Source organism: Hevea brasiliensis, chromosome 18, assembly GCF_030052815.1.
Source record: "Hevea brasiliensis isolate MT/VB/25A 57/8 chromosome 18, ASM3005281v1, whole genome shotgun sequence".
Lineage (NCBI taxonomy): Eukaryota > Viridiplantae > Streptophyta > Magnoliopsida > Malpighiales > Euphorbiaceae > Hevea > Hevea brasiliensis.
This window is the reverse complement of record NC_079510.1, coordinates 1,830,965-1,842,100: the sequence shown is the minus strand read 5'-3', so window position 1 is coordinate 1,842,100 and position 11,136 is coordinate 1,830,965. Positions and strand designations below refer to the sequence as shown.

General features: G+C 28.9%; 1 protein-coding gene across 2 annotated transcripts; it reads left to right on the top strand.

Annotated features, from left to right (window-relative positions):
* Positions 1-1,859: 1,859 nt before the first annotated feature.
* On the top strand, positions 1,860-9,413 carry LOC110665924 (rop guanine nucleotide exchange factor 14). Of its 2 annotated transcripts, XM_021826229.2 has the most exons (8): positions 1,860-2,078; positions 3,557-3,768; positions 6,223-6,612; positions 7,062-7,216; positions 7,305-7,379; positions 7,468-7,737; positions 7,844-8,191; positions 8,875-9,413. In XM_021826229.2, the coding sequence occupies exons 2-8, from the start codon at positions 3,690-3,692 to the stop codon at positions 9,259-9,261; spliced, it is 1,704 nt and encodes a 567-aa protein (XP_021681921.1). In that variant the 5' UTR covers positions 1,860-2,078; positions 3,557-3,689; the 3' UTR covers positions 9,262-9,413. The 2 variants fall into 2 exon arrangements, with proteins under 2 accessions (XP_021681921.1, XP_021681922.1); XM_021826230.2 differs by lacking the exons at positions 1,860-2,078; positions 3,557-3,768 and adding an exon at positions 5,921-6,097.
* Positions 9,414-11,136: the final 1,723 nt, after the last annotated feature.

The window sequence follows — 11,136 nt, the reverse complement described above, 5'->3', positions numbered from 1 at the left end:
GGCCTTATCTGGTTTTAAGAATTCGAAGGTCATCGACATGGGGCGCCTCGTAATGGGGCCTCGGGCAGGTGTGGTGTCCAGAGGAATGGGGCAATATTGGCATTTCATAAATAATTAATAGTAAAATAGGCCGCATTTTGACAGAAGGATCAATTTGTTAACAGAATGTATGTTATCATTTTACAACTTAAAATTTCATATTTTGAACTTAATTTAGCCGGTAGAGATATTTAAATAACTATTGAGTTAGCAATTTAGTGATGAAGTGTTTGTTTTATAATGCAAAGAGTTAGAATTTAAATTTTGACCATCTTTATTGTCTTTAAAAATTTTCAAATAAAAAAGAAAATATGAGTTGAAAGTCGATTTAGGTGTACTTACTAATTAAAATCCATTTGACATTAAATTTTAAAAACTTAAAAAATGTTGTTCAGAAAAATTATCATTCTAAATCATCTTTTTTTTAATTTTTTGTTTCGATAATTCTTTAATATGTATTGATTTGGAACATATTTTAGATATATTTATTCGGATCTATTCTTTTTTAAATTATTTTTTTCAATAACATTCAAAATAGTATTTTTGTTTAGAAAAACAATTTAAACCCTCTAAATTCAATGCCAAATAGACACTTAAATGTCAATAGAGCTGATTATGGGTCTGCTAAGAGACGTTTCAGGTGGGTTTCAATCCATTTAATAAGTAACACTTTTATTTCATGAATGATATTCGGCAATTGGCTTTGTCTTTCAATTCATGTTCTCTTGTTCATATTAGGAGAAGCAGTAATGAGGTGGCACATGAATTGGCCTCTCATGCTCATACCGTTTTTGAACTGCACATGCTCATACCGTTAATGATGTTTTGTGGTTTAAACATATCTTCAAAAAATATTACTTTAAATATTATTAAAAAGTAATTTAAAATTTTATTTTATTTTATTTTTTTATAAGAAAAAGTAATTCATTCAAGAGGAAAGATGAAAAATACAATTTATCCTTATCAGCCACATAAACACTAATCTTACTCTAGCATTATAATTAAAATAATTAACACCTCGTTTGAATAGGTAGAAAGGAAGAAAAAAAATTAAGAAAAAAATAAATTTAAAAAGATATATTTTTTTATTTGGATAGAAGAAGAAAAATAATGAGGGAGAGAAAAATTTGTCATATTTTTTTTAATTATTTTCTCTCTAATTTAAAAATAAAATAAGAATTCAAAGAAAAAAATTTTTTTTTATTTGTCATTTTTAATTTTTTAATTTTTTATTTTCTAGTTATCTAAAAGCAAAGAGAGAAAATAAATGATAAAATTTTTTTTTTATTTTCTTTCTTTTCTCATAATTTATTCAAATGGAATGTAAATGTTTTTAAAAGGCTTATTTTGTAGTTAAAAAAGAGAGAAAAATAATGAAAAAGTGAAAAAGGTAATTTCCTTTATTTTGATGTAAAGAAAAATGAAAAGGTTAATTTATTTATTTTATAAGAAGAAAAAAAAAAAATAAAAAAATTATGAGAATTTACATAAAAAATACTTAAAAAATATTTTGAGTCATTTTATTTTTATCTAAATTAAGTAAAAAAAAGTCGAAAAAACTCGGCCCTAATTCAATGGATTTGCGTTCTATTCCAAATTCAAACTGATCGGCGGCCACTTCTTTACAGCAATTAAGGAAAGTTGAGGTGAGGACTGAGAAGGATTTTTACAGAGTGACTTAGTGACGAGGAAAATTAACCGACTGATAGGGTCCCACATGCGCTTCCCATTTTGGACCCATCTGGGCTCCGGATACTGTACAGGAGCCTGACAAAGCCTTTTCCCATCTCTCTCTCATTAAAAGAAGAGAAAAAGAAATATTTTTTCTTTAAAGCAAAAATCTCACTTCGCACTATATATTAATTGCTTCTCCACTGCCCTTTGTCTCTGTACATCTCAAGAACACGAAGAAGAAGAAGAAGAGACAGAGACTGAAATCGCCAAATACACTTGCTGCTGGTATGATGTTGTTGCTTACTCCTTAGATTTGGTGTAGACATATGGTTCTTTCAACGATCTTCGCTCTTCACCTCAAACAGGTACATTTCTTCTCCTGTTCTTCCTTGCATCTCTCACATACCCCATTCTCGTTATTATTTTTAGTTTTTATTCTGAAAATTTTGAATAATAGATTTTTTTTTTTTTAATTTCAATGCTCATGTAAGACAAGCGATTTCTCTGCAACTTTTGACTGCAAATCCACAAAGCTTTTTTCATAATCATTGCTCCTTTAGAAGTTGTAACCTATTTTACCAGTTTTACTAATTCAATTTAAAAGCTTTTTTTTTAATTAAATAATATAAAAAAACTCTAATTTTATGATACTATTGTAGATTAATTCTCTTGTTTGTGATTTAATCACAAAGCTTAAGAAACTCATTTGTCAATACTAACATTTGCCTTTTTTATTATATAAAATTTAAAAAATTTTTTTTTTCTTTATTGGTTTTATTTTATCATCTCTACCACGTGGCGGTTCATTGGCTTACTTGCTTCTGTGAATAAGAACGTACGGTGGGAAGTATGAGTAGGCTCTTTCAGCTCATTTATGACGCATTGATTTATATCACCCAACTTTTATGGGAGTACATTCTTTTTTAATTTAAATTTTTTTTTACAAAGATAGCAATTCTTCCTGTATTCCCCAAAATTACTTTTCCATTGCCTTTTAAATAATATTATTTTTGTTTATTTGTATCTATTGTAGAAAAAAATATTATATTCACAGGTCAGTTTTGTTGATTTCAATTTAATTTTAAATCGAATTTATGACTAAAAATGTCTTAAATTGGATTTAATAAGTTGGATTATATTTGAAATCTGGTGATTTTTGTTTTAATTTCAAAATAATTTCAAATTCTATTTAAAGATAATTTTGATTCTGATTCAATTTTAAATTTAATGCAATTCAATGAAATTGCATTGAATCGCGGAATTGAACCTTTAATTTGAATTTAATCCAATTTGATGATTGAATGGCTGTCGATAGTTTGAATTTCAATTAATTTAGAACTTGTTTAGTATTGTTATTAAAATTACCATCGAGAAAAATATTTTCATGTTCTTATCTTAAGAACACCGCATTTCTTAAATTGATTTTTTTGATAATATTTAAAATAATATTTTTTTTAAAGTGTTTTTCTTTTTAATTTAGAATCTCGATGTCAAACAGAACATTAGACTTTTAAGCTGTTATCAATTTCAATTTTAAATTTTATTCAGTTATATTTTAGTCAGATTGCAATCTTAATTACTGGATTTAATTATACATAATATACAGTATAAAAATTTATTATTTTTCTTTTTTTTATAAAATTTCTTTTTTAGCTGTTTTTAAATAATTTGTTTTAATATATTTAATTACTGACTTTCTATATTAATGGGTGAAGCGCATATGACTTCATTAGCTAAAATAATAATAATAATAATAATAATAATAATAATAATAATGATAATTAAGAAAAAGGATCATGAGTATATTAGAATAATAATATTGGGTGTTAATTATTTTATGTAGGGTGTGGTTCGCAGCTTTTGAAATGATGAATATTCAATCATCTGATTGAGTAATTTTATGCATATCCATCCATAGACAAAAACAAGAAGGAAAACATATATATTTTAAAGAAAAAGATTATATCAAGAAAAATATGATGATGATGATGAGAAGAAGGCTGGCTTGCTGCACCTGGGATAGAGAAATTAGCCTCGACTTCGATGAACAAGAGAGTAAGAATTACTATCACATTCATTCATTATTATTAGTATTTTACTATTATTATTATTATTATTATTATTATTATGTTGAATGTGAAATTTATTATATTAATTAATTATTATTAAATTAATAATTGAATTATCCGTTTTTTATTTTAATATAAAAATTAATTTCAATTTTAATACTGATTTTTAGTCTGGGGCATTGTTTGTCACGTCACACACCCACCACATGGAGAGAAGCAATTTAAAAAAAAAAAATTATATTGTAAGACTTATTATTAGTAAATTAGACATTAGATCAAAAAAATTTGTGGATATTTTTCTTCACAAAAATTGTTTAGTGAAATTATTTATTTATTTGATAATATTATTTGAATTACTAATAAAGATTATTATTTTAAAATATTTAATGAAAGTTTAAAATATGTTAATGATAAAAATTTAAAAAAAAATAATTTTTTTGAAATTATATTAAAAAATATATTTTTTTTCAAAAACAATTTCAAATCGATTTTGTAGCTCTTATCCAAGATCCCAAACGTCACATCTAAATCTTTGGAAAATATGGCAGACCAAGAAAGCCGTGTAATGGACCCCACCAATTTCCAATGGATGATCTTATTTATGTATTTGTTTGTGGGCAGTAGACATTTATGATGCCTGGGAAGAAGAGCAATGTCCATCTGTCTCTTAGTTAGACTATCTGATCCTCACCCTGCATAAGCTTTCAAATATTTATTACTTTTGACCATGTGTTTTTATTTTATTTTTTCTTAAGTTTGAGATCTTAAATTAATGGATTATGCTTTTTTTTAAAAAAATTTTTTAACAACAATTTTTTTAATAAATTTTTTTGGTAAATTAGAACGCTGCATACAATGATTTTCTTTAATAACCTCTTCGTAGAAACAAGCCTTAAAATTTAGGTTGCAGCCCTAAAATTTATTGTCCCTTATTAAAATTTGGGGCAGGTGGGTAGGTAGATTTAGGGTTTGAAAATGCTTAAATTCTTGGAATGTGTGATTATTGAATTTAGATTAATATGAAACTTACATGTGAGCTACATGGGACTCACATGGAGGTCAATGTCCATCAACGCTCAATGGTAAGGGAGGGAATGGGACAGATGACCCACGCCCACCCACATATTTAGTGTGGTATATCCAATAATTAGTGTGGTATATCCAATAATTTGAACTTGTATGTTTTGTGCTTAACCTTTCTAGGATGGCAAATTATGTTGCAGAATCTTCCTTTCAAAATAGGAAAAGGCGATAGCGATGTGTCCATATGTGTTACATGTATAGTGCGGGTACCATCCCCACAAGTTATATGATTTTTTTTTTTGTAAGCTGTAGTGAAATGATATCATTGATTAGTTTTTTAGCACAACACTAATTCCAGATCTGTGACAAATATATCATATACAAGAATCTCTCTGTACAATATAATACCCATCCCATCGAGGAGTGCTATATGAGGTATACTGTATGACAGATCAATATCACGAGTTTTGGCATTTTTTTGTTGGTGAGGCACAGCAGTAGATATTGGGTTTAGGGACCCATTGCGTCTTTTTCAAATGAGTTTCTAAGAAATTTCTCCCTTGTTGTCTTCCATTCAATATAATATCCATAGGAAGTTTCTGCTTTCTATTTGTATGCTTCTCAGTAAATTTTGGAAAGTTGAAGACAAATTACATTTGATCTAACACTGACATAAAATCCATCAAGATCGGTTCTTGTTTCATATTGACTAATGTGTTCCATGATGTGAACGGAGGCTAGAGCTGAAATCCTTGACTTGAAGATTTGGGAGACCAAAACAAAGGGTAGCAACTAGCAAGTAAACGTTTAATAATAATACTTGCATTTGCATGTGTTACCTAATTTTTCTGCAATGGGGACAAATTTGACAGATTACCTGGCACGTTTGCACAAGTGAATTTGAGATCTTATGATCATTTTCCACCAAGAAGAAATACTTAGTAATGAGGATGTCCTTTCTCAGTTCAAGTCTCCCAAATCCTAATCCATTGAATATTGATGGGTTTAAAAGTAGTGTTGGGGTTGGAAATCATGTAGCCCACGGCCAGGAGGCCTCCAATTCAACCAAATATATATATATATATATATATGAAGAAGAAGAGAACCTACATCCTCAGAACAAAAGTTTTCTTCAAGAAATTTTTGGACAGCATAGCTTAACATATTTTGCTTCTGCTGATTGCATAGCTTAACAAGTTCTTTATTATGAATTTGGACATCATAAGAAATGTTTTAGCTGAGGCTCTCTGTCCATACTTGTTTGTGTTTATGTATTGAGAAATACCAAATGTGTAGGGGAAAATTTACATTATTGTAATTCGTGGCAAGAAGAACTGTGTTTATCTTTCTTGAATTATCTGTGGGAATATTCTTTTTGTCTTCTTGATCTATAGATATATATAATTATATATTTCAGGGATTGTGACATACAATGGCCTTGAGAGTTGCATTCAAAACAACCAATCTTATGAAAATGAAAGTGGCACAAGCCAAGGAGATGGGTGTATGAGTGACTCCTTCGAAGATGATGACTTGAGCTGTTCTTCTACCAAAGATGCTTTTGGATCATTTTCTTCTAAATGTTTGACAATGAAGAGGGATGAGCACAGTTTGGATGATTGGGAGCTCTCAGAAAGCCCCCAACATTTTTATGTCAAGGCAAAACCAGTTTATACTACCCAATTTTCGGATGTGGAGACAATGAAGGAAAAATTTGCAAAGCTGTTATTGGGTGAAGATATAACAGGAGGTTGTAAGGGCCTCACTACAGCATTAGCATTATCCAATGCCATAACAAATCTTGCAGGTAAAGTTTCTATTGATACTTTAAAATTTCAACTTAAGTTGTTATATTGTTATTATTATTTTACAGCGTATGTACGTGTTCATGTGATTTTTCATTTTTCGATTTGCTGTGGCTTTTATGTCTTAATTAGTAGTTTGCTGAAGTGTAATTAGTGTTGATCGAATGTTTAAGCATTTCATCTAGTTTTCTTGGAGTTGTGCTTGCAAGTGGGAGATTGACCAGAAAAACTGCTGCATAAAATATGGGAAAATGAAAACTGAACTCCTGCTGATTGTTATTCATTTTGCAAGCAACTAAATTAATGTGCTAGAATGAATTCAGATGATTAAATGTATGCATACAAGTAACAACCTTTTGAATACACTCCTAGTTTTCTCTGCTTTGATATGTTGCAAGTTCACTTTTCTTTTTCCCATTAGCTCTTAAGCTTGTTTAAAATGGATTTGCAGCTTCAGTTTTTGGGGAACTGTGGAAACTAGAGCCATTGCCTGAAGAAAACAAGAACAAATGGCGAAAAGAAATGGATTGGTTGCTCTCTCCTACAAACTATATGGTTGAGTTAGTTCCTACAAAGCAAAACGGCGCCAATGGCAAGGCCTTGGAGGTATTTTATTGTGTTGGACTAAGAAGAATAAAACCATATTTTTGGTTTGATTTTGTGATATTTATAGTTGATGTTGATATTGAAGCAGATAATGACTCCAAAAGCTCGCGCAGACATCCATATGAATCTTCCAGCACTTCAGAAGTTGGACTCCATGCTTATTGTAGGTGATCTCTTCATTCCAATGTTTCCAATTTATTCGTTGACGCATTATTTATATTCACTGCATTGAATTTCTCAAATATTTACAGGAGACACTGGATTCAATGGTGAATACTGAGTTTTGGTACACAGAAGTAGGCAGCCGGGCAGAAGGTAGGACCAAAAGCACAAAGCAGAGCAAGAGGTGGTGGCTCCCATTGCCACAGGTACCCACAACTGGGTTTTCTGACTCAGAAAGGAAAAAACTGCTCTATCAGAGTAAAGTGGTCTATCAAGTCTTCAAGGCTGCCAAATCTATCAACGAAAATGTATTGCTTGAAATGCCCGTACCAACCATTATCAGGGATGCACTACCTAAAGTAAGCTTGTTCTCACCACTGAAACATAAGCAGTAACTAGCAACCTTTTAAAATAATAGCTTTCCAACAAAGAGTTTGGCATAACCAATTTAATCCATGTTTACAGTCTGGAAAAACAAACCTTGGCGAGGAACTGTATAAGATCCTGACTGCAGATTCAAAAACAGCTGAGGAAATGCTTAGCTCTCTTAATTTAAAATCTGAACACAGTGCACTTGAGGCCATTAACAAATTGGAAGCTGCCATGTTTGCATGGAAAGAGAAGATTACAGCACAAGTTAGTAGTAAATCCCCTGTTCGAACATCTTGGTCCTTTGTTAAGGACCCTATTTCAGAATTTGACAAGACAGAGTCACTGTTGGACAGAGCAGAAATCCTTCTGCAGCAAGTCAAGGCCAGATATCCAAATCTTCCTCAAACATTTCTTGAAGCTACAAAAATCCAATATGGCAGGGTGAGTTTGATAAATAGGCATTTATTATAAGCTTCAGGATTTTTTTTTCATATTATTATTGTTCCATTTGATTAATTCATAGCAATAAATTATGTGAGCATGCAAAAACAATGAGCAAGGTGGGCATACACATCATGGTAAAATCTTAAAATTCATGGAAATCAGCCTGCAAACTCTCGTACCACTGTTAGATGTCAATAACAATAACACAAATGCAAGTAACAATTTAGATCGTACTCATAAGTAAATCAATCATCATTACTGAACATGCGATCAATCTCAGTGACTAGGAGTTGAATCACTTTATACATAAAAACAGTGTACTACACATAGCTCAAGAAACTTGTGCATTAATCAACACAACTCCAATTTTGTTTATTTCTTATGTTCCATCCCTCTTCACAAATAATTGATCTGGGAAGTTTCTTGTTTTAATCACAATTAGAGTCTTTTCACTCTTTTCTAGACTGGGAAATATAAAAAGAAGTACCGTGGCAATGGTCTTCCAAACTAAAATTCAAATCTTCACATTAGCTACAGTGCTTGTATTGAAGGAAGAACTTTTCTTAAGAATAAATGGTATTTGATTTTGTTAGTTCCGCTACAATTTATTTCACTGTTACAGTAACATAGTGCACTTTTAGCTGAATATTTGGAATAACTGTGATTGTTAATTTCCATAGGATGTTGGCCATTCAATTCTGGAGGCGTACTCCCGGGTTCTTGGGAATTTGGCTTTCAGCATTTTGTGTAGGATAGGGGACATTTTGCAGGAAGATGCTTCAAGCAATCCCAATTCTCATGCAACAATCAGTTACTTCCCTGGAATAAATGTATCAGGAATTCCAGAAACTCCAGTTCATGCTCTTCACTCGCGACGCTTGTTGGTTGATCAGATGAATAAGGTGGATGGAAAGTACCGTGAATCTAATGCTAGTTATAATTCTGATATAGGATTCTCTTACAGTGAAGCCAAAGCAAGCTCCGTAAATGCAACACCAAGCAGAAGCAGAGTATGGTGCATTGGTAGAGAAGCTTGCATAAGTGTGTCTCCCAGTAATTCACCATGATAAAACAAAAGGAGAGCTCTATGGCTTTTTATGAGTGAAACCATCTTTTTCTTACTCTTAAAGAAGAAGAGGTTTTTATATTGCAAGCTTATGTAGATGATATTACCATATGCGTAATGAAATATGAAGAGGTTAATTTTGCCTTCTATGTACATTATTGTAACAACCATTATATCTATAACTTAGGCGTGTTTTCTCTCTAAATAAATTATATAGACATCAATAGATTATAGCAAATAAGAATTTGTTTCGCATTTTTGTTAAAGTTCCTGTTGAAAAAAAAAATAACTTTTTAAATATATTTGTTGGGAGGTATTAAAAATTAATTTAAAGTTATATTTGATATTTTGTCATAAACCTTATTCTTGGTTATCTTGCTGCCTAAACCACGCTAAATTTACTAGCAAAAATCACAAAAATCTCCTCACATTTAGCAACTTTTACATTTGTATTCTATTTTTCAAAAGTGAAAATACATTTTTTTTTAATTTTAGAAAATTTAATCGTTTTATGTGAAACAATAAGTCCCCACTTTTATAAAAAGTATTTTAATTTCTCACTTTCTAATATCTTCAAGGTGAGAAGTAATTTCATTTCAAGACTTAGAAGCTAAAATATTATTCAAAATAAAGTTTTAGAGGCAAAATTATATAATATTTGAATAAAAATATGAAAGCGTTATGGAATTAAAAAGTTGAGAACCATTTAGTTTCTAAGAAATTGAGAACTTGGTATGAATTTTGTCAAATGTCAAGCAGCTTTTATAAGCTGTATAATTATTCATTATATTTACTGTACTCTTATTTTTGTGTAAGGGGTGAGGAAGCACATGTAGACGACAATAATTCAATGAGAAAATTATCTAAGAATGAGAACATGATGGCAGTTTTCTGTTATAACTCGAAAATTAAAACTGAATTGAATTAATCTGATCTTTTAATTTGAATTTTTAATTTTTCGTTGAATAAGTATTTTTGCGGAGTTTTCATTTTTCAATTTGATTCGATTAATTCAATTAAAAAAAATTAAATTAATTGAATTAATTGAATTTTGAATATAAACATAATAGAATCGGAAAATTTTTCTTAAAGGGGTCAATATAATAATGAGGTTACATTCTATTTTGAATGTGATAAATTCATGCACTAAACTTTATAAAAATTTTTTAAATTATATAAATTATTTTAAATAATTTTCAAAAAAAAGTCATAAAAATTAATGAAAATAAAATTGTCAATTTTATATTTTAAATTAATATATATAAAAAAAATTCAAGTAACTATGCAATTTATTATTTTTTAAAAAATATATAATTTATTTATAAAATTTTAATTTTAATATTTTAAATTATATATAAAAGTTTGAGATATAAAAAAATATTTTATATTTAAATTATATTAGGTAGCATAAATAAGATGAAAAATGCTCTTAATTTGTAATAATCATTTTAATTATATATATACTTAAAATTAATTAATTAAATAAATGACTTTATTAAATAAATTTTTTAACTCTATCATTGAGTTAATGTTAAATATAAAATTAATTTAAAAAATTAATTACATTCATTGTTTATATATTTAAAAAAAAAATCAATGTTATGTATTTAAAAAATATTATAATAAAGTATGGTTAAACTAAAAAAAATTGAGTACACCAATGTTATAAAATTTATTGAATATATAATAAAAATAAAATTTTAAATATTTCATAATATTTATATCATAATATACCGATAAAAATTATTTAAAGGAGCAATAATTAAAATAAAAATAAAATTTTTAAAATAATATATACATACTAACCTCCTCCCTCCATCATTGTATTTGAATTATTTTAACAAGGGATGCTAATAGATAAAATCACTTTACTCGA